Source organism: Microcebus murinus, chromosome 8, assembly GCF_040939455.1.
Source record: "Microcebus murinus isolate Inina chromosome 8, M.murinus_Inina_mat1.0, whole genome shotgun sequence".
Classification (NCBI taxonomy): Eukaryota; Metazoa; Chordata; class Mammalia; order Primates; family Cheirogaleidae; genus Microcebus; species Microcebus murinus.
This window is the reverse complement of record NC_134111.1, coordinates 104,704,391-104,728,653: the sequence shown is the minus strand read 5'-3', so window position 1 is coordinate 104,728,653 and position 24,263 is coordinate 104,704,391. Positions and strand designations below refer to the sequence as shown.

The following is a 24,263-nucleotide window of genomic DNA, read 5'->3' as shown; positions in this document are numbered from 1 at the left end:
CCATTTCAAAAACAAACAAAAATATAAAAATATTACCAAGTGTGAACAACATCTATAAAGAAGAGCTTTGAGCTGAAAATAGAGTTACAATTCTTCCACCCTGACCTTCCTTAACACCTAGATTGTATGTATTAGCAAGTTTTCAGACCTAACCCCAGGTTGCTTGGCCAAGTGAGCTAGTTTCAAAATGATTTGCTTCATGCACTGTTAAAATTTTACTACTTAGGCACATTGTACTATATATATATATATATATATTTTTTATTTTTTATTTTTTTTTTTTGAGACAGGGTCTTGCTATGTTGCCCAGGGTAGAGTGCAGTGGCATCATCATAGCTCACTGCATCCTCAAACTCCTGGGCTCAAGTAATCTTCCTGCCTCAGCCTCCCAAGTAGCTAAGACTATAGGTGCATGCCACCACACCCAGCTAATTTTCTATTTTTTTTTGTAGAGCCGGGGTCTCGATAATGTTGCTCAGGCTGGTCTTGAACTCCTGGTCTCAAGCAATCCTCTTGCCTCATACTCCCAAAGTGCTAGGATTATAGGCATGAGCCACCTTGCTCAGCCAATTTTTTTCAATTCTAGGAGGAGCATGACTCCAAAAAGTTTTCCTTAAAACCATGATACGAGGTTAAGTTTTTAGGGATGGCAGATCTCGGTCATACTCCTTTTAATAAACAATGGGTAGGAACCACCACAGCTTTCTGATTCACTGCCACCACCAAATAAGGGCAGATATAGGTATCTAAAAAGCATGCTGAGCACACAGTTCAATGTGATAATCACATCCCTCATGTGCACTTATTAAAAATATAAATGCTAATAAGTATTTATAGGCACCAAAACACAAGTTACGTTTTTATCTGATGGAACAATGAATACAACAACTTTAACAATTATACTCCATTTCAAGAACAATTATAAGGACATCAAAGATGGTGTCATATGTATAATCTCAATAATCATAACATCCATGTGATTCAGTAAAAAATTTCAGTTTAAAGAAAGGAAGGAAAAAAAAAGAAAGAAACATTCATCCAGAGGTTAGACTTGACAGAAACCCAATCATATGGTAGAAACAAGACTGGAAAACTCAACAGAGATCTTTGAGTGGCAGAGGACCACAAAGCCCGTGCTTGGGAAGGGCGGGGCAGACAGCCATTAAAGTACCCTAGAAAGGCAGAGGGCAGGACTGACTCCACTATAAACACACAAGTCTGAGGTTATTTAGTAAACAGAGAGCAAATCTTAAGCACTACAATAATTTCTGAAAATACCCTACATTACTTAACTGTACAGTAAATGCCATCCATAACAATGACCTTGAGTCACCAAGAAAACTTTAGCGTGTGCTCAATACCTCTCGTTAAAAACAGCAGAATGGGCAACGTGTTTTAGGAAGGGAGCCAAAGGATGGTTAGAGTTGTCAACATTTCGTAGTTTAAAGTCCTTCACTTTACTTATCTATAGACGTCAGGCATATGGAACACCCCATTTCCAGAATTAACTACTATATCCAAGCACTCTCCTCATCTTAGAGGAATAGGACCAGACTGAATTTATACTCACATATGTCCCAGAGCCCTTTGTGGAGCCACCACACAGATAAAATGGAATTTTAAAAAGTTTTCAAGCATATTTTGAAATTGGGATAGCTCGTGTTATTATTATAAAACAGCTTCCACAGAAAAACACCCATCCTACCCACAGAGAAATAAGGCCAGGGCTTATTCATGGGCCTGTCATCACTTACCAAAATTCTCTATTCTCCCCTACTTTTTAATTAGCTAGTGACTCATTATTCTCAGTTTCTCACTCCCTTTCTATCCTACAAATAAAATAACACCCTATATTTCCACCACAAAACTTCCTTCCCTCACGTGAGCTCGCTTATCCTCCTTTCGCCTTTCCCCACAGCAGCACGGACTGGTCGCCAGCCCCTGTCCAGCACTAACACCAGCAGGCTGGGCAGTGTGGGAATCTGCACTCTGGGAGTTGCCCTGTACCTAGAAAATACACAAGTCCTCCTTCTTGCTGCCCAGTTTGAGTGAGGAGAAATATGTTGCCACCCTGGGGCAGCTTGGAGATTAGACACTTATCAATCCTACCGGGAACAGCTGGTAATCTTCCGTCTGCTTCTGTGTGCCAGACCTGGGCTTAAGTGCTTTGCCCACACCATCTATTTAATCCTTGCAACTGTCCTATGAGATAGGTCCCATTTGACCCCCACTTTGTAGATAGGTGGACTGCAACTAAGAGGTTAAGCAACTTAAGCAAGGTCACAGTGCTTCTAAGTAGGGGAGCAGGATGGGAACCTGCTTATGACTTCAAAGCCCATACTCTTCACTACATACCCACAGCCTCAACTGTCACTGTTTACATATAGTTATTGAGACTATACACAGAATGCCTCAAATTCACTTTACTATGTTTTATTTGACTACAAGCATATATCTTGTCTTCATATAAAATGGTTATTACTGTATCAACTTTTAAAAGGCTAGAGGACAAATCAAGCCAAAGGTTATAGATTTGGGCAGCCTTTAAAATTCGCTGCTTGAAAGTTATCAGGGGTTTGCGATATCCCTGACAAAGATAAGGTCCCCGGGAAGAATGCATTGCAAGAGATAAAAGAAACAGAGACACAGACACAAAAATAATTTTAAGAGTATGGGGAAATCAGGGGACCACCAGCACTCCAGTGCCAAGGTGGTGGTGACTGAAACCCAGCAATTGCTTTTTATTCTCTTTGTCATGCTACAAAATATAATGATCTTATGTGGAAAAAATCATAGAATACAACGAATAAAATTCTTGGGGCTCCCCCAAAATCACAAGGTGTCCTAGCTAGTTACCCTCTCCTATCTAGAAGTGAAAATACATAATTCTTTAGTAGGTACAACCTGTCCCAAGGTAAACTAATTTTATCCCAAGCACACGCTATGTACATAGATAGCAATCTTTAACTTTAGTAGCTGTGATCCATTTGACCAAGGAACAAAGAAACTACATGCTTCCCACTGGGAGACTGGTTTTACATTAACTGAGGCATTGTTGAGAGAAAGGGAGAGAAGGAGCTTGGCCCAGTGTTCTAACAATGGAAGCCTTAAGACCCTTCTCCAGGGCTGACATAGTGCAATCTACCTCCACAGCCATAAGACGTTTTCATGTCAGGCCGATCTACAGGTTTTCAGGCATGAGACCCCTTAGGCTCTGAGACTGGAGCATGCTTTGCTGTACTCCCAGATCGCTGATATATGTCCCCCAACTAGGCAGTTAACATTTGTCCTTATTTCAGGCTTCTGCTCAGGCAATTCCTTCACTTCCTTTCCTCCCACAGCCTCAGACATAGCATCCCTAAGTCCTGTGGTCTTATCCCCATCAGAAAATCACTTTAACACTTTACGTAAGAATATTACCTGGGGTTACAGTTAGCTGAAAGCAGTGAAGCTTGTTTGGATCAGGAAAATGCACTTTACATGTACCTGCAAAAGAAATAGCACATCAGGAAGGTCTGGTAGCGAGCAACTGTCCGTATGTTGAGGCCAACCTTTGAACACACATAAAGTTAGCAGTGCTAGAGGGGTTTATATGATTTATGGAATAAGTTGGTTACTATTTGTTTGATAATAATTATGCCAATACACTAAAATTGCAAACCAGAGGTTTTTGCTACTTTTTTTTCCTTATGGTCTTTTACTAGTTAATTCCAAATTGAGATGTTTTCCTTCAACCTTTAAATGGTCACTAAAAATTAAGAGCCCATGCCTACATGTAAGGAAAAGCTTAATTCTAGAGTTTTAATAAAGCACCTGCATTGAACTAAAAAACCTGACTTTTAACCTTTTATTTTTTAGAACTTAACTTTTCTTGACCTTTAAAAGTTTGGGTTCTTTTCTGTAGTTTTATTGTTTTTTAATCCGCCTTGATAATTTCTTTATTCTTGATGGTCCACCTTTCAGAGGGATTGGTTTCGGCATCTTTTGCTTTATTTAAACAAAGGAGAATGCTAGGTATTAAAACAACATGCTATGTGCCTCTTCTTTTCATTCTTTCCCCAACCTTTTCTCCCAATCAGAGGGGAAAATCTAAACCAACTTGTACAAGTAAGCCATGCTTTCCAAAAATATGACACTCACTGTTCTAAAGAGGAAACAAGAAGTCACCAAAGAACATATCTTTACTATCTGTTTAATAATCACTCTAAAATACTTACAAAGGCCAATAAAATAACTTCCATGTAGCAGTGCTCAGTAACTATTCAGAACTAGTTTGTAGCTCTGTACATGAAAGTTTATAGAGGTTTCTCTGCAAAAAATAAAAAATGTCTCTTTCAGACAGACTGAAATATTAGTACTTAATGTTTGATTGGGGATGCTATACTTACAAGGTAAATTAGCTTCAAGTTCTGCAACCTCTGTAGAAAAAAAGAAATTATTGTTAATATTAGTCAATTACTTCACAAAATCACCAGTTCTAACTTGACAATTTCTTCTAGAACACAGAAGAAAATAAATAAATAAAACTAGACAAACTGAAATCTGGTCTAAAGTTTAGACTTTAAGCTATTTAGCAGCTTTTAGATAAACAAAGTGACTTGCAAAATGTCAACAAAACCTTGAAAATTCGCTTTAATATGAATGAAAATCGTTTTAAATTAACAGAACTTATTTATAGGTAAAGTCATTATAGTGATATTGAAAATGGTTTCCCCAAGTAGAACAACTCCCCTCAAAATCTGACTTATATATATCTGTGCCCATGTCTTTTCCCAGACCTTCAAGTTGCCTCCTTGAAGCCACATTTCTTGGCCCCAGTCCCCTCCTCTCTGGGGCCTTAGACCACCCAGTTCCTATTCTCTCACTCATCTAGTCACTGCTGCCAGGCCCAGCACCCTTCTGCAGGACAAAGCTGCAAACCCCCCACAAGCCTGCTATTATAGATTATAGAGCTGAGGTCTTTTCCTCTAAGATCTGGCACACGGTAAAATGCTCACTCCCACCAGTTTTATTCAACATAGTACTAAAAGTCTTAGCCAGAATAATCGGATAAGAAAAAGAAATAAAAGGCATCCAAATCAGAAAATAAGAAGTAAAATCACCCCAGTTTGCAGGTAAGTCTTAGCCAGAATAATCAGATAAGAAAAAGAAATAAAAGGCATCCAAGTCAGAAAATAAGAAGTAAAATCACCCCAGTTTGCAGGTAACATGATCCTATATGTAGAAAGCCCTAAAGACTACACAAAAAAAACTATTAGAATAAATGAATTCAGTGAAGTTGCAGGATATAAAATCAACACACAAAAATCATATGTGTTTCTATGCACTAACAACAAACTATCCAAAAAAGAAATCAAGAAAACAATCCTATTTAGAATAGCATCAAAAAAGAATGACATACTTAGGAATAAACCTACCCAAGGAGATAAATGATCTGTACACTGGAAACTGTAAAATACTAATGAAAGAAATGGAAGAAGATACAAATAAATGGAAAGATCTCCCATATTCATGGACTGGAAGAATTATTATAATATTGTTATAAGGTACATACAATGCAATCTGCATAGTCAATGTATCCCCTACCAAAATTTCAACAGCATTTTTCATAGAAATAGAAAAAAAAATTCTAAAATCTGTCTGGAGCCACAAAAGACCCCACATAGCCAAAGCAACTTGAGAAAGAAGAGCAAAGTAGGTGAGGAATCACACTTTCTGATTTCAAAATATATTACAAAGCCACAGTAATCAAACAGCATGGTACTAGCATGAAAACAGACACATAGTCCAACAGAACAGAGAGCCCAGAAATAAATATAAGCATAGGCAACTAATTTATGAGAAGGGCACCAAGAAAACACCATGGGGAAAGGATAGCTTCTTCAATAAATGGTGCTGGGAAAACTGGATATCCACGTCCAAAGGAATGAAACTGGCTTCTTATCTTACACCATGGAAAAAATAAACAAGTGGGATACCAAACTAAAAAGCTTCTGCACAGCAATTGGCAAAATGAATAGGTAGTCTATGGATTGGGAAAAAATATTTGCAAATCCTATATCTGATAAGGGCTTAATATCTAAAATATATAAGGAACTCACACAGTGAACAGCAAAAAGAAAAAAAAAAAACCCATAAATAATCCAATTAAAAATGGGCAAAGGACCTGACTAGACATTTCTCCAAAAAAGAAATAAAAATGGCCAACAGCTAAATGAAAAGGTGCTCAACATCACTAACCATCAGGGAACTACAAATCAAAATCACAACAACGTATTACCTCACAGCTGTTTGGATGGCCACTATGAAAAAGAGGAGAGTTAACAAGTGTTGGTGACGATGTGAAGAAAGGGGAACTCCTATACACTGATAGTGGGAATATAAACTGGCACAGCCATTGTGGAAAACAGTATTAAGGTTCCTCAAAAAAGTAAAATCAGGACTATCTTATGATTCAACAATCACACTTCTGGGCAGATACCCAAAGGAAATGAAATCAGTATGTGGAACAGATATCTCAATTCCCATAGTAATTGCAACATTATTCACAACAGGCAAAATATGGAAACCACCTAAGTGTCCATCAACATTTGAGAATAAAGAAATTATAGTATATACAGTATATATAAGGGAACATTATTTAGCCTTAAAATAAGAGGAAGGGGTGATGGAGGCCAGACGCTCACGAAGCTGGAGGAGTGGGAAGGCTGGCTGAAGGCTCTACTCCAAGGCTCAGCGTTCAGGAGACCCACAGGCCTCTGATAACAGTTCTTTATATGAGGCAACTGGGCATCTAGGTAGAGACAGGCAGCCCATTAAATTCACTAGCTCTGGGGCCCAAGTATGTGAGACAGGCACCCAGAAAGTGGAGCGGGACAGAGGAGGAGCCAGGGAAAGGGAGGGGGCCCACAGCTGCTTCCTTGTGGGTCCAGGGCAACACAGGCCATATTCTAGCAGGCGAGTGTTCTCACACTGAGACAAAGGGCAAATCTCTTCAGCAGAGCTGGGTGCAGGGAGAAGAGGAAGAATAGTTCATGATCCTCTTGCTATGACTGGAAACAGAACAAGTTCTGTGACTAAACACAAGACTGGGAGTCTATCTTCTTGGCAGTCTTGTGTGGTAGTGTGTACATTAAAAAAATATTCACTTAGGCTGGGTGTGGTGGTGCATGCCTGTACAGCTACTTGGGAGGCTGAGGCAGGAGGATCACTTGAGCCCAGGAGTTTGAGGTTGCAGTGAGCTGTGATGAGGCCACTGCACTCCAGCCTGGGTGACAGAGTGAGACCCTGTCTAAAAAAAAAAAAAAGAATTTAAATTCCAAGATGAGTGTTATGCTTCCATTTGCGTCTTCAGTGTAGCTCATCCACGGAAGGGGGACAAAGCTAAGGGAAGCTGGGGACCAGCCTGCTGATGACACCCACCACAGTCAGGCCCCCTGCAGGCGAGGAATACAATCCTAAGGCACAGGGTTTCAATAAAGAGGCTCGGCATTTGGTTCAGCCCAGTGCAGAATATAAAATAAGCCAGGCATTCTCACGCAGTGCTCCTCTTAGGGAGTTGTCACAAATGACAAGTAGTTTTTCTGCACTTCAAATGATGGCAAATAATAATTCGCTAACATCAATAGTTATCACCTTATAGGAAACATAAGACTGTGACCAAAAAAAAAAAAAGCCAATTGCTTTGCAAACTTAGAGGCCTCTTGGTTGCAGCCCTTCCCTGCAAACTCTCACCACCTGAAGGACACTACCCCACCTGTAACGTAGCAGGAAATTACAGCTGTTTTTAAACTGCTAATGCCTCACCTTTTCCAAGATGCTAACACTTCTACCACTCTGTGGCCCAGAACTTCTGGGAGAAACCTGGCACCTTGCACAATTCCTTGGCTGCACAACTTCCTGCTGAGAAATTAAGACTCTTTTCCTTTCTAACTAAAGATCAAACCACAGGGCCCACTTGAAGTATGACTGCACTGAAATATCAGATTGCAAAATCCACCCGATCACCACAACGGCCCCCACACAGCACAGACTTACCTTTGCCTACCCTGGGCTGCTCATAACACAGGGCTGGTTCTTCACTGCCTGCCCCCCGACCCTGCACATTCTTCTTAGTAGGGTCCGTACAGCCTGCCCCAGCCCTCTGAGCTCAGCACCTTGCACTGGGCAGGGCATACATGGGGTGCTTGGGAAATGGGGAGCACTGAAGCACCTTGCCTGCAGGGCTGCAGTGCCCTGCCATGAGTATCCTCTGAAAGGCCAGCAGCCTTGGTGAAGAGCACAGCATATGAATGTGGGGAGTTGGCACAGATTCAATCCACAGCACCTTTGGAATGCCTCAGTTGCCAGCGATGCTGAGGAGGCCGGAGTGCCTGAGGACAGCCCTTACCCATTCGTGGAGGCTTACCCTCCCCCCTTCCCCCCCACCTCCGTGCTTCTACTATCATGGGATGGAAGGCCACCACAGACTAAGCAACCATCAACCATCAAAGCAGTCTCTCCACACTCTGCATTTACAGCCTCCTCTCTCAGGGCCAGCCACCCTTCTCTTTACCCAACCTCCACCCGAAGCCCAAACTACTCAGCACTCAGCCCCGCCAGCCTGAGGCAAATGGAGGGAGCAGGCCTTGGGAGGGGTTTACACTGAGCCTGACTGCCATTAATTGCAAGTGCTTTGGGCCCCCAAAACTTGACAATCACCAGTACTCAGGTAGGACAGAAATAGTGACGTCAGGAATTGGTTCTGTTCCTCTCTTTGATGGGCCTCATAAGGTCAAAGAACCTTAGTTGGACCCTGTCACCCCAGCAAAGACATCTCCTGACCTTGGAGCCAGAAGGGAGTCCAGCTTGGTATGCCTCAGTGGGCTCCCCCGGGCTCTGCCAGGCCCTGAAGTCATTTGAGAGCCCTGAGGCGAATCCCTGAGCAGGGCAGGAGGTGTGGAAGAGACTCAGAGTCTCCTTGAGCTCTCCCTTTTGTGGACTTCCACTTCGGTCCTGCTCCTTCAGTTTCTGCTTGCTGAGTCTGCTCCCCCAGAGCCTGTCCTACCTCAGGCTGTGGGTCAGGCCGTCTCGCAGCAATACAGCAGCAGCCTGGGCAAGTTGCTAACCTCTGAGTCTCAGTTCTTCTTGGGTAACATGAAACATTCACCTGGCAAGGCCCTCCAATAGCCAAACAAGAACTACCCCATAAAGTGCCTACTACGGTTTGAATGGGTCCAAGATTCATATTGAAGCTTAATCCCCACTGTGGTGGTAGTGAGAGGCAGGGCCTCTGGGGAAGTGATTAAGTCAAGAGGGCTCTGCCCTCGTAAATGGATTTGTGCCTTATAAAAGGGCTGGAGGGAACTAGCTCAGGCCCTTTTTGCCCTTCCTTCTCTTCTGCCCTATGTGGACACAGTGTTTGTCCCCTCCAGAGGACACAGCAACACGGCGCCATCCTGGAACCGCAGAGCAGCCCTCACCAGACACCAATCCTGCTGGTACCTGATCTTGGGCTTCCCAGCCTCCAGGACCATGAGAAATAAATTTCTGTTGTTTATAAATTACCCAGTCTGTGGTATAAGTGCTCAATGTTAACCATGATGATGACTGGGTAAGGATGGGACAGTCTAGTTGTCAGCTTGTACCTGCTCCTCCTCGGTTGACATCTGGGCCATTCTCACCGCAACTCCCAGGCACTAAAACACTCTCCACTCCAAGTATTGCCACAAGTACCCCAAACCCCTTTACCTGGCTTGCTTAGCTCCTGGCTTCTGCTGCAGGCAGAACCTTAAAGCTGGAATCTGAGAAAGAGACTCAAGTCCTATCAGGCCCACCCAAGTGAGGTGCGTGGGCCCTTGCCCATGCCTGACCCTGCCAGGGTAAACCCTCTAGCACTGTAGCAGACTCTGAATTACATCTAATGTTCTCCCAGACTTCATAGATGAGACCAAGATGTAAAAAATGATGCTTACTCTGCTTTTAACCAATCATCCATCAAGCTGGATAACCCAAAGCTAAGTCAAAATGCAGGGGCAGAACAAGGGAGAGGGAGAACAAGAAGAAAGTACTCTGTTAAGTCTCCAGAAACCCAGTGCCTTCCTGTTCCCATTTGTCCCCAGTTTATCAGTGACCTGTGTCTGGGAAGGCCTAGTGCATTTATACACAGCAGCACTCCTGTCATTAGATTCCTTTAGGACATACAAATGCCAGCCATCCCCATGTTGTCCACTTAATACGACATGAAAACAGGCAGTTCTCATACACTGCTCAACCTTTCTTTGCTTGCTAGATGCTGTACACACAAGAAATGTAAACACTTATTATGAAGTAAAGTAAAAAATACTGCAAATTACAAGCTCCTTAAAAGGAGCAACTTTTATCATCTTTTGGAGGTCTCATGACCCTAGGAAACTGCCTGTGCATCTAAAAATTATAAAAATTTCCTCAATAAACAAATGCAAAATTTACACTCAAACCACAAATGAATGAGTATTTTCATACACACATACTCTCACAAATTTTATCAACCCTTCTCCAAAGATAACGTCTTCCCTCACCAACATGGATACAGAAGTGAACACAGCTAGTTCTATAATTCTATGAAGAGAACTAATTTTGCACAAGAATCGCCATAAGCTTTGACCTGAATAAAACAGGAAAAGATCCTAAGAGATTATGGAATTCACCTCCCTCCCCTTTACAGACAGAAACTGGTGCTGAGAGTCAGGGAAAGAGGAAGATGATGGCAGCTCTGAACCCAGCCTTAGGCCTGCGGCTGTCAGCACCGTATTTTTTCTGCCAGCATTCTGGCAGACCCTACAAAGGATATTCCCAGTGTATGAGACACACCACAGATTCCAATACCACCTCTTTGCCATTAATCATCTGCATGGTACCAAGTCCTTCGACTGTAGCGATAAGCAATTAGGTTTTTTAATCTTTTCAAACAGGTATTGCTATTCAGCAACAAGCTGCTTTATATCCCAAAAGAGCCTGCAGTCAAACTTCCTTTTGTTTTAGGATATCAGAACAGCTCACATGGATGATTTTACCTTTAACAAGCAACTTGTCTCTCACAGAAACCCTCCGAGTGGAGTCGGACGCTGTGGCTGACGTCCGGGACCCTTTGAGACCGTCATCGCGCTTCAGTTTGCTTGCTAGCGTTAGCATTACTGCCACCTTTACCCTGAAAGACAGCAAGGAAGGCAGGGTAAGGATTGTGTCTCTAGACAATGACTAGACATCGAAAAAAATGTACAGGTGTTTTTTAGTTTTAATTTTTTTTCTGTAATTTAGTTATGAGTATTAGTAAGACTGGATTCCTTCATAATGAATTTGGGTAAGCTCTATGCCATGCTCTGTAAGTCTAACTTTTAAAAGTATGAATTAAAATTTTTACAAAAGGAGAGTTGCATTTAACAGTCACTGGGTATATACACTAGGTGCCAGGCCCTGGGATGTGCTCGTGACAAAGCTCCCAGGAGCACATGGTCTGGGGGCTCCACAGCTTTTCCACCAGCATACCCTCACCGATGGGTCCCCATGTCTCTCACTGCCCACTGGTAAGTCTGCCTCCCCAGCTGCAGGGGACCACGTACCCGTCAGCATCTGGTGGAGGGGTACCATAAGGCTTTGCTTCCCTTCCTCCTTTAATAAAGGTATGGACAGAGCCTCAAAAGGCATGTTCTCATTATTCATGTTGTGTTGATTTATGTTGCATTTTATTTATTTATTGGCAATATCAGCATCAAGACTAAGTTATAATTCATGCCCCAAACTAGAGTTTCTTCATCGGCTGCTTCCCACCCAATGTGTTTCAGGCTGCCCCACTGCAAGCTCACTAGGCAGGACAATAAAGAGTAAACACAGGAGATGCCCCTGACTGCGTAGGAGAAGGGCTGAAGAAATGCCACCAATTTTTTTTTTAAGACTTTATTATTCTTTTAGAGCAGTTTTAAGTTCACAACAACATTAGGTGGAAGGGACAGAGATTTCTCATATACTCCCACCCCTACACATGCACAGTCTCCCCCATTATCAACACCCCCCGCCAGAGGGTATATTTGTTTTAACTGAAGAACCTACATTAATACATTATTATCAACAAAGTCCAATAGGATGGTACCAATTTTAATAGGTGTAACTATCCTCCAGAATCTACCTCCTATTTCTAACATATACTGACATTCTTCCTAACTATTGTTTACTTTACCATGGTTCCAGAGAGGGACTCTGGAACTTCTTTTTTTTTTTTTTTTGAGACAGAGTCTCGCTAGAGTGAGTGCCGTGGCGTCAGCCTAACTCACAGCAACCTCAAACTCCTGGGCTCGAGTGATCCTTCTGCCTCAGCCTCCCGAGTAGCTGGGACTACAGGCATGCGCCACCATGCCCGGCTAATTTTTTTTTTATATATATATCAGTTGGCCAATTAATTTCTTTCTATTTATAGTAGAGACGGGGTCTCGCTCTTGCTCAGGCTGGTTTTGAACTCCTGACCTTGAGCAATCCGCCCGCCTCGGCCTCCCAAGAGCTAGGATTACAGGCGTGAGCCACAGCGCCCGGCCTGGAACTTCTTTTGATTGAGGAAAAAAAATGGTCACCATTTCAACATTTCCAAAATTTCCTTTGTTGCTTTCGTATCATTTTCTTTCAATATCATCCTGATCATTTTCAACAGAAAATGATTTTAAAATTCCATATGAAAAGCTTGACCTAAGCACAGAAATTTTAGTTTGAGGCTAAGATCCTTAAAGCCAAAATATAAAAATACTACTCTCCTCATGTATGTCAAGACTAATCAATTACATATTTTAAATATGTGCAGTTTAGTGTGCCTCAATTATACCTCAATAAAATTGACAAAAATGTGAGAACAAATCAATACTAGTTTCTACATCCCCACTCTGCTGTGCCTTCTCCTCAGATGGACCTACACAGGCGCACAGACAATAAGTGAACACACACGTCATCACAGCTTCACCCAGGGCAAGGCAACTATCAGTTCAGTTCATGAAGTCATTTCACAAGATAAGTCAAAACGCCTGTGGGTACTTCAGCGCACAAACTGCCAGAGACAGCAGCATCTCCTGGAGCCACGCTGTCCTGCCTCAGCGCCGCCCCCCCACGTGGAATGATCCTGTCAGGAATCCCTCAGGCGGATGTGGACCACAGTGCAGTGTTTGCCTCCCCGGCCACGCCCACTGCCATGAGCCCAGACTTGAGCACATCAGTCAGGATCACCAGACGATTGGCCAACATATGCATCCATTTATTTGGGGGTGTGCTGGAAGCACCGGATGCTCTATATAAGGACCACCGGGTTTTATTCTCTGGCTAACCTTGGCAATGCAAATAGGGCAAAAAGTTAAAAAAAGTACAATGTGTGTTAAAGAGTTCAGTACCCTAGGAAAGTCCTTAGGAAAGTCAAAATGACGAGTCCCACAGAAAATCAAGCACCAGGTCCACACCCAGCTTCCTGAGGACCTGCCCTGAAGGAACCACTCAGAGGAGCCTGGCAAGAGCGATTGCTCACATAAAGAAAGGTTCACCACCGAGATGCTCTCCTGTCCGCTGCAGCCTTCGGGCTGTGCTTCATGCTCTTACACCTCCACCACCCTACACCAGTCTTCTCTGTGCGCAGAGGATGCCCCACACCCATTCCACTGGAAGAGTCAATTTCCTGGCTTGCTATCTTCAACACGTTTGTGGCCCTGAATAAAACACACTAGGCACTGACTGTGCAAGATATAAGATAATGTAACACTGGTGTTTTGTTTTTCCATAGAAGATAATACAAAATGTACTTTCCTAATATTCTAGGAAATCTAAGTATATAGCGACCATCTATTTCTCTATTATCTGTATCAGAATCACATACCACTTGAGGGATAAGCCAAAGGTCTAATTTGCGAATGTTTCCATAGTTGTAAAATTAAATCTATACAAAAGGACTCAAACTAAAGTTATTATTCAAACTGTCAAGAAGTTAGCTGAATACTTGCAGTTGCTTCAGAATTCTCTTTTCCTTCTTCAATATGCCTCATCTCTTGAAGATCTGGTTTAAAACTAAACTTCCTCTTTATTGCAAATCACATTCTGACTAATGGAGTATTTTGGTAACAGATCAGCTCTTCTGAATAGCATGCTCAGTCTCTAAATTCCACAAGTTGTAATTGGCTCAGAGAAGTTCCTCCCCTGGGTGGGACCTGCTTTCAGGCTGTCCAAGGAAGAGATTCTTGTGTGTCAATTACCAGTGTCATCATCAAGTGATATGTACTCATTGTCACTCCTGTGTAGAGTGGCAAAACCTGGCCATGTTACCTGTGCAGGGACATCAGGGTCCATGCAGCCCAAGGTGAGGGGAACTCCTTATTTACAACTCCTCCTGCATGAAGAAGTCCCAATCCAAACACAAAAGATGGAACTGAGGTCACTAGGGGACACTCAACTTCCCCAGCTAAAGAGGCCCAGATCAGGGACACATAAAAGTCCACACCCCATTCTTCTACAGAATGCCAGTGCCTAGGAACCTCCTAGCTGGCACAGGAGTCCCCCTGATTGGCTGATCATCTTTGGAACCCAGGCCCTTATTTTCAGCACTGCCTACTACCTGAATGGCAGGTGTGGTCCAGGTGGGGGTCCTCAAGCCCCACATCACTAAGCCTGGTGGTGATTTCTGCCTTTGAATATTCCTCCCACCTCTATCCTTCCCCTGCCTTTCTCCAGCTCCCCAGCCAGGAATCCTCTGCACCAGACAGGCCAGTCCCCCCCCCCCATTGTTGCTCAACAACACCCTGCTCATTTCCAGAAGCTTCTGTTCAATCTGATACCCACGTCTGGAATGCCCTCCTTCTCTACACCATCTAGTTCTATCCCTCCCTTAAAAAGAGATTCCTACCTAGATTCCAATCTCCTCCAAGAAGCCTTCTCTGGCTACTCCAACCCACCCTGAGCCCACTTCCCTGAGCGAGGAAACACATAGAGGGGCGGGGCGGGCCAATCCCCTCCTGTGACAGATGAGGAAACTGAGCCCAGGGAGGGGAGTATTACACACCTGCGGAACCAGGTCTGCAATCAAGACTTTGCTATACTAATCTGTCCAAGATGCCCTGCCCTTCTCGTCTCCTCTGCCGCGGTAACATTTTCCAAACTAGCCCGGCCGCCCCCAATTGCAGGTAAGCGTCCATACATACTCTTCCCGCTGCAGGAGGGCGGACGAGGCGGGCGCGGTCACTCCTCCTCCGCTTCCCCGCTCCTCACGGCCTAGCGCCGCTCCTAAAGCAACCAGGAGTCCCGCTTCCTGCGGCCGCGGTGGGGCCGGTGACCTTGGCCAGGAGCTCGACGCCCTGCTTCCTCGGTACACTGCAGGCGGCAGCTCCCGCGACGTGGGGCGTGAACGCGGGCAGGTCTGTGCCACGCTTGGCACAGGGCCCGGCACACGCCAGGTGCTCGGTGCGGGCTGTCCCGCGTCGCCACCATCACTCACTGTCCGGCGAGGCCAGCGCCCTGCCGCCCCCGCCGCCCCGGCCCCGGCCCCGGCCCCGGCCCCTTGCCATTCACGCTGCCGGGCCTGGCGTCCCGGTGCCGCGGCGTCCCGGTGCCGCGGCGTCCCGGTGCCGGGTGTGAGGAGCCCGGCGGGCCTGAGGCGGCCCCGGTAGCGCTCGCGCCCTCGGCCCGGCCCGCAGGCCCGCCCGTGCAGCCGCGCGACGGGAGCCCGCGGCGGCCCCTCGCCCGCCGCAAAGCCGCGCGATCGCTCCTCACCTGGGCACCCGGAGACAGGCGAGGCGGGCCCGGCGCCCAACACCATGCCCGGCCGGGCGGCGGCGGCGAGACGCGGCCCCTCACAGCCGCACCGGCTCCCGGCGGCGGGACCGGAAGTGGCAGGGCGGGGACTCGGCTGCTCTCGCCTGCAGCGGCCGCGACTGCAGCGGGCGCTTTAAAAAAAAAATTCAAAGCCACGGAGAACTTTATTTGGAGTCTGACACACGAACAGCAGCGTGCGCCGGCCCGCGGCTGGGCTGGGCAGGGCAGAGGGCGGCTAGGACCTCGCTCATTGGTGGAGAGAGCATGGGGAGGCGGGCACGGATTTCTCGGCCCCCGCTGATTGGAGAGTGGTGGCCTGGGGCGGGGCTTCCGGGTTCGCTCTGGAGAAAGAGCGCCCGAGCGCCTGGGCCTCTGCCTGGCGTTCCTGACTGGGTTCCTTTAGTGGTCATAGCAGCGTGGCGGGCAGCGGGGCCCGGCGTCGGCAGTCCTGGAGGAGCCGCCAGGCCGCAACCTACGGCCTCCGCGGTGGGGCTCCCGCCGCGTGTCCAGCACGGGCCTGCAGCGCGCACGGACGAGGGGCCGGGCCGGCCGGCGGGCGTCCCTCAGCCCCCGGTGAGCTTCGCGCTGTTCTCATCACTTCCGTGCCTTCTTCTACTCTGGCGTGTGTGTAACCCGCGTCCTTTGAAGACCCCTCCCAGGGTGTCCCACTCCCAGCGTGCGGGGCGCGGGTCCTTCTCCTCGCGCCCTCTGTCGCCGAGCGATTCGGTGGGCCCCGTGGGGTCGGCGAGGCTCCGGAGGGGGTCCCCCGCAGGAAGACGGGGTTCACGGCGGAGGCGGGGAGAGAGAGCCAAGGGGTCAGACTTCCGTGTCCGAAACCCCACTGACAGGTTTTAAACGGCGGAGAGACGATGTCAGGTTTTCTTTCTAAAAGAGGCTTTTGTCTCTGGGTGAGTCGGTGGCGGGGGAGCCTGGCCGAGAAGAGAGGCGAGTCAGGAAAACCGGTTAAGAACACGACTCATGTTGTTATTCCTTCTGTTTGGGAACGAGTCTTAGACGCCGCTTTCTCAGAGGCCCTAAAGTCTGCGGGTGGGGTGGGGTGGGCGGTACAGGTGCCCTCTGTCCTCTTTGGAGCCCTGCACTGCCGCCGCCCTCCTGGTGCCCAGCGTTTATCGCCATTGCCTGTTTCCCTGACTGGGCGCAGCTCCTCAGCCCTCCTCACCTCCTTCCTCCATCCTCCTACCACGCCCTTCCCATCTCGGGACATAAAGGTGATGGGCACGCATCTCCTGGGTAAATATTACTTGAGCTTGCTGCACGAGTCCTGGCAAGAGAAGATAAGGGCTGGAAGCAAGGCAGTCGTTGAAGGTACACCTGAAGTGGCTTGAGCCCTTGTCTCACTAAGGGTCGCTGTCTGCAGGATGGGCTGTACCACATATCGGCCCACATGGGCCCAGATTTCACCCATTGCAGATAAATGGAGTCATTTCTATCTCCATTTTGTGAGACCGCCTTGTGCCTTCACCTTAGACTTATGTAGGGCTCACTAGGTTATTGACTCATTTAATCCTCACAATTACCCTATGAAACAGGCATTATCCCCATTTTATAGATGAGGAAACTGAGGCACAGGAGTTAAGGTGTCTGCCCAACACAACAGAGCTGGCATTTGAACCCAGGCAGTCTGGCCCTGAGATTTGTCCTCAATCAGCACAACTTATGGCCCCAAGGCAGCTGGTGAGGCCAGCAGCAAGGGAAGAGGCTAAACTAGTCCCCAGAGGAAGACTTTGTCTTCATCCAGGGCTCCTTCAGAAAGCAAACCTGCACTACTTTAAGCACAAAAGATTCAAAAGACGGATGTGTTCACAGAACCCAAGGAGGTCAGCTCTTGGAACCTTGGGACAGTGCCGTGGTTTATTGCCTGTAGGCCTCTCACCTGAGTCCTGGCCTCTGCGGGCTGGCCTCGTCCTCCCAGATGCCTCCGTGGAGCTAGGGCCCGGCCTCAGACACATCTTTGCAATCCAGGGAAGAGAGGGGCTAGCTGCCCTTCACTCCCATTTCACTTTTTCTGGGAGGGACTGGCTGGACTTGGGTCACAAACGCACCACCTGTGTGGGGGTAGGGGTGGAGATTCAGCTGTGAGCCTCACATAGGAGTGTTGTTGCCAGAGGAAAGGCAGGTGGCAATAACCTACCAAGTGTCCTCACCATTCCCTCCATCCCTTCCCCTTGAAGTTCAACCCCAGAGACTGACAGCTGGGTGGTGGAAGGGGTGATATTCCCTGTTTTCAGCCAGGCCTGCCCAGCTCTGGCCTGGAGCAGCCTGCCAGCTGATTAACCACTTCGGTACAGCGCTCACCAGCCCCGAAACCTTGCCCACAGCCGGCACTCATAGTCCGCCTGATAGTTTGTGCTGAGCATTGACGATTGAATCCGTTTTGCTCTTGTGTCATGAGGAAAGCTTGAAAGCACTGAAAGCTTGTTTTATTTTACAGGCAGTTTTACTTGTAATGTAAATCAGAATAGGTAACATATACATATATGTTGTCATTACGTTATTTTTAAATGTTCACAATTTTATTTTGATACATGAAAAATTGGAAAAGTCATATCATGGCTGTCGGCTACAGTCGCTGTGCACTTTCATCTGTGGCTATCGACTATAGTCGACGCTGGTCCTGAAGTGGTTAAGAACAGCAGGTGCAAGGGCCTGGGTACCTGCTGGGTTAGGGAAGGCTCTCCTAAGCAGGAAAGCTGGCCTCTCCCAGCATCTTAAGCTGCCATAAAATACTACAGACTAGGTGGCTTAAACAACAGACACTTACTTTCTGACAATCTGGAGGCTGAAGTTCAGGATCAAGGGCCAGGAAGGTAGGTTGCATTCTGAAGCCTCCTCTTGGCTCGCAGCCAGCCACCATCTTGTATATGCTCACAGAGCCTCTTTGTGCTCTGGGGGAGAGCGCACTCTGGTGTCTCATATAAGGACACGCATCTTATCGATCCCCACCCTTACGGCCTCCTTTAACCTTAATGACTTAGAGACCCCGTCTCCACATACAGCCCCACTGGGGGTTAGGGCTTCAACAAGCGAATTATTGTGTCTGTAACATCCAGTCACGCCCTGGAGGGGTGCACCTTCCTGAGCCATCCATTCCATTCTCCCCTCCTGCCCTCACTGGGTGGGGGTCTCCCCAACATTCATTCCCCAACACGGTAGGCGTTCCTGGCTCTGGGTTTCAGGGGAGGATTGGCCCCCAGAGGTGGAAGAATCCGCAGTCTGGCTGAGCTGGCATCAGAACCAGGCCCACCGGGTGCAGTGCCCGGCCCGAGTGGTGTTTTAAATCTTATTATAGAGGCACCCCTTCTTCCAGACACACTGTCTTTCCCCCCAGCAAAATCTAAGCGACACTCCAAATGTAACCCCTTGTTGCATGGATTAGGAACCAGCCCAGGAAACACTAGATGTGGAGTAGATGTGGGAAGACAGGTGCAACTAAGCCTTCGGCAGGCACCTGCTCCACCTGTTCTGTGTTGTTCCAGATGATTCCAGAGTGTGCACCTGCTCTCCAGCCAGGTCTCGTGCTTGCAGAAAGTAAGGCTCAGGACACTCAGGTGCAGGCCTAGACGCTCACAGACCCTGTGTCCCTGTGGAGTCCTCTAAAACCTATTTTAATCCAAGTCAAGTGCTATACGATGAGACTCTATCAAGGGCTGAGCGCCTTAAGGGGCAGCATGGACAGGGCAGACCCTGCCCTGGGAGAGCATGCGCTGGTGGGAGACAGTAGCACTTTGTATATCACTATGGAATGGGGACAGGAGCACAACTGTGACCCCGGAGGTTTGCTACAGGCAGGGGTGAACAAAGCCTCCACTACCCCACTCGAGTTGAAGGACTTAGGGACAGGAGGGCATGAGACAACTCTGCTGACCATAAGCCTCTCCTTCGAATCCAACTGGGCAGGTAAAACACAAATGTCAAAAATCCAAGTTTCCACTGGTTTTCTGTTACTAAAAGTGGAGACAGGAAAACGGTGCTCTTGTTAGGAAAGGCTTTAATGGGCCTTTGCGGGTAAATGGGAGTTGCCCCACGGCCTAAGCCAGGGAGATGACAGAGATGAGGCCAAAAAGAGACTGGAGTGGTTGTAGGTGCTGGGAGGCTCTCGGCGGCAGAAACTGGGGTGACATCCAAGACCCAGCTCTGGGATCCCCCAAGGCATGGGATGGGACAGACGTCTGTAGTTGGGCCAGACGGAGGCTTGAATTATCACCATCATCATTATTATTTGGTAAGGGACTGTCCAGGCAGCAGATGATTAAAAGTCCTTTTATTTCTTTTAAAAAAATACCAAAATGGACTGTGATGGTTTTGTTGGAGAGGGACTAAATCAGAGTGGTGTTTTAAATCTTGTAGGATTGAGAGTGTCATCGTTCACCCTAAAGCTACACCCTAAAGCAACAGCCATTTTAACATGGCTGTTGTTAAAATGGTACAATTGGCTTGTAAACACGCCCCATGGTCCCTGCTGTCCCTTCCTTCTGCAGGAGGCACTTTCTGTGGTTCCCCGGCTGTCCGCCAGGTCACCCCAGAGCCTGCAAACCCTACGGGAACATCTTACACGAGAGGAGCCGCCTTCCTCCAGAGCCTTTTTGCTTTTACTTTCTTGCAGAAAGGGATTAAAATTGTCTGCCTTTGTCACATTTCCTCCCATTTCGCATCACATGCTCTTTCACGTCAGTCACTAACCAAGGTCAGTTCATGTTTCTAGGCGTTTCTGTCCAGCTGAAGATGAGCACTACTTTTCAGGCAGGACTTGAGTAGCGGCTGTGTGTTGTGTGGCACAGGTCACACCACATGCAGTGGCTGAATATTGGGGCCCTAAACACATCCTCATCCTAACTCTGGAGCCTGGGAATATGTTACTTTACTTGGTAAAAAGGGACTTCGCAGATGTAAATTAAGGGTCTTGAGATTATCCTGGATTAGCCAGAGAGCTCTAGTACAATCATAAGGGTCCTTACACGAGGGAGGCCAGAGGTCAGTAGTAGAAGACGTGAGGATGGAAGAGAGGTCGGGTGATTTGAGGAAGGGGCCCAAGCCACGAGATGCACATGGCCTCTGGAAGCTGAAAAACGCAAGGAAATAGATGTTCCCCCGAAGCTCCCAAAAGGATCGCAGCCCTGCTGTCATTAGGGGCTGAATTGTGTCCCCTCCCAATTCATACATTGAAGTTCTAACTCCAGTACCCCAGAATGTGACTTTGCCTGGAGACAGGACATTTTCAAAGGGTAATTAAGTTAGAGTGAGATCATTAGAGTGGGGCCTCACCCAATATGGGCTGGTGTTCTTACAAGAAGCGATTAGGACCCAGGCACACACACGGAGAAAACCCGGTGAGGACACAGGAGAAGACAGCCGTCTACGAGCCCAGGAGAGAGGCCTCAGGAGAAACCTACCCTGTGGACACACCGTGATCTTGGACTTCCAGCCTCCAGAACTGTGAGAGAATTAATGTCTGTAGTTTAAGCCCCCCTGTCTGGGGCACTTTGTTTTAGCAGCCGAGCTGACCAATAGCCCTGCTAGCACGTTGATTTCAGACCGCTGACGTCCGGAGCTGGAAGAACCTGTGCTGTTGTAAGCAGCTGCTATGGCCGCTGTAGGAACATTCCCAGGCAGCTGATGGCGGTGGGGCCGCCGGGATCTCGGCTCAGGGAGGCCTGGCTGCACGGAGAAGTAGTGGCCCCAGCCCAGGGCACATACTGGCACGGTACTCAGGGACTCGAGATGCTGGAACCACTTTTGCAGGGAAACACTGCACACAGTGCCACTGTGTGTTATGTTCTGTGTGGTTCCTACAGTCTTCATCGTTCTAGGTATCGGACATTGTCCACTTCAGTGGGTGCTGTAGGCAAAATGCCACAGAATGCTTTTCCCTTAAAGAAAACATGGCTGTAAACGCATATCTGTTGGAGTTTATGTCAGCACTTGAGTGAACAAGGCAGGAACATGATCGGGAGCAGCTGGCCGGCATTCAGAGCATTGGTTACAGGCCAGGGTGGTGTCCACACAGTCTACACCACAGGCTGCAGCCCCCGGGGCCCTCCTGGGGTCATGTCAAAGGCGAGCCCCTCCCCTGCAGCCACAGCTCTGGTTGGAGACTGGGACAAAGCTCTGACTCCTTTCCAAACCCTCGTGACTAAAGTCCAGCAGGACTCAGGTGATGGGGACCCTGCAGGTCCTGTCTGTGAAGAGGAGGAGCCACCATTCAGAGTGGCCTTCAGCTTCTGCTTGCCTCGTTGGCAGCACCTGACCCAGCATGGCTCCTTAGGAGGGCAATAAAAATCCTAAAAAGCTTCTGATCTTTTGACCCAGTAATTCCACTCTCGGGGTTGTCCTGAGGAAGTAATCCAAAAGCAGAAAAAGCTCTGGCACAAAAATGTCCATTGTATTAACATGTAATCATGAAAACTTGGAAGCGGCCTCATGCCCAGGGTTAGGGGAGGGTAACTTAATTACCGTTCGTTTACCGACAGGGAACATCATGCGGCCACTGGCATTGTCATTATGCAGATTATGTGGAACCAAGAACATGTTTAATTAAATTAAGCAACACTCAAATTGTATAAACTCAGTGACTGCAATTCTGAAAAAGACAAATATATGGGCAGAGACTGAAAGTAAATGAGCCAAATGAACACAATTTTTGTGTCAGGGTGGTAGGATTTGGAGTGAATTTTCCTCTTTTTTCCCTTCAAACTTTCATTTATTTCATTTATATTGTCTTCGTAACAATACAAAGGTTCCTTTTAAGACGCGATTGATCCGAAACTCGGAGCACCAGTCTCATGTCACAGAAGTGATGTTGTTAATGCTGCCACTCGCCAGAGAAATAATCGCAGGGCAGCCCCCGGCTTCCCTGGGCCGATGGTTTCAAACACACAGCAGTCCAAATAGTGCTTGGAAGGCCTTTCTAAATTCCAAGGAGACAGATGAAATCAATTTAAAATAAATGCCCAACCAGTGATTTGGGGGATAATACGTTAGTTTTAGGTCAAATCCGTGTGGCAGTAGACCTGCCTGTCTCTAGGCTAAACTTCAAGGAAATTGCAAACATGCATTTTCTACAGGGAAATACAGTCTGCCTCATGGCAGTGCCCAGGCACTCACTCCTTACATGTCAGAGGCGGGAGAATGACTGCCAGGAACACTGGGCAGTTGCGATGACAGAGGGGAGGGAGAATCACTTGGGCGAGCAGCAGCAGCACAGAGAGAGGTTAGAGGTACCCCCTACCCTTCTCATTATGATATTAATATTATTCTGGAAGTTCTGGCTCCCCTAAGAAGGCACGCACAAGAAACAAAAGATGATTATTAGAAAGGATGAGGCAATGTGATCAGCCACCTAGAGTATTTAAGAGGCAATGAAAACTGTAAACAGAATAAGGGAAATTAACAAAGTGGTTTGACTAAAAAAACCAGTAGGTATGTTTTATGTACCAACAACAACCAATTAGCTATCAAGACACCCTCTCACAATAAGGAGGAAAGAAAAGACATGTAAAATATGTAAATAAACTTAAGGGCAAATGGGTTTAATTTGGTCGAAGAAAGTTACGAACCTTTATGTCTCTCCAAGTGTACACGTCTGGATCAGGGCAGAGTTAAGAAAACACTGTCTGCTGCTAGAAGCCCACACACATCATGCGCAAGAACCAGCCAGGCTGGGAAACTGAGATCTGAGCCCAAGAAGGGCCAGATGTCTTGGAAGGACCTGGGTTGGCCTTCGAAGGATGGCTCCAAGGCCACATGGGGTCCCAGAAGGGGGAACAGGTTAAAAAACCCCATCCCATCACTGCTGTATTGTTGTCTGTGGCAACAACCTGGAAGCAACCTAAATATCCCCCCGCAGGGCCCAGGGAGATCAGTGATGGGGCTTCAGTGAGTGAGTCTGTGCAGCTGCTCCAAAAATGAGTAAACACCCCCCACCCCACATGGAAAGCTATCCATTATATATCACAAAATGAAAAAAATCAGTAGTGAAATAGTGGTGAATCAGTGGTGAGTAGTATAAGAGCATTTGTGTAAAAATAGTCTCTATAGATGGAGATACGTTTATGAACTATTGGAAAATATTTAGAAGCATGTTGTATTAGTTTGCTAGGGCTGCCAAAACAAGTACTGTAAGTTGAGTGGCTTACACAACAGAAATGTGTTGTCTCCCAGTCTGGAGGCCGGAGAGCGACAGGGTTTCCTTCTGAGACTGTGGGGGAAGGATTGTGTCCAGGCCTCTGTCCTTGGCTTGTAGATGGCAGTCCGCTCCCTGTATCCCTCCCACGGCCTCCCTGTGTATGTGTCTGCCTATAAATCCCCCCTTTTATTTGTTTCTTTCTTTTGAGACAAAGCCTCCATCTCCTAGGCTAGAGTGCAGTGGCATCATCACAGCTCACAGCAACCTCAAGCTTCTGGGCTCAAGCCATCCTTCTGCCTCAGCCTCCCGAGTAGCTGGGACTACAGGCACGCACCAC

The 24,263-nt window shown here is 47.1% G+C and overlaps 1 protein-coding gene across 3 annotated transcripts in view; it reads right to left on the bottom strand.

The window, feature by feature from the left end:
* Window positions 1-15,977, bottom strand: part of UBE2F (ubiquitin conjugating enzyme E2 F (putative)) — a 51,362-nt gene extending 35,385 nt beyond the window's left edge. Inside the window, exons 1-4 of one of the 3 annotated variants that reach the window (XM_012755684.3) lie at window positions 15,742-15,975; window positions 11,034-11,167; window positions 4,389-4,418; window positions 3,421-3,486 (exon numbers count right to left, since the gene is read on the bottom strand). In XM_012755684.3, the coding sequence (XP_012611138.1) occupies window positions 3,421-3,486; window positions 4,389-4,418; window positions 11,034-11,151 (214 nt within the window). In that variant the 5' untranslated portion in view covers window positions 11,152-11,167; window positions 15,742-15,975. Of the gene's footprint in view, window positions 1-3,420; window positions 3,487-4,388; window positions 4,419-11,033; window positions 11,168-15,173; window positions 15,257-15,741 lie in introns of those variants that run through there. The other 2 variants (XM_012755685.3, XM_012755686.3) reach the window with 2 other exon arrangements.
* Between the last annotated feature and the right edge of the window lie 8,286 nt (window positions 15,978-24,263).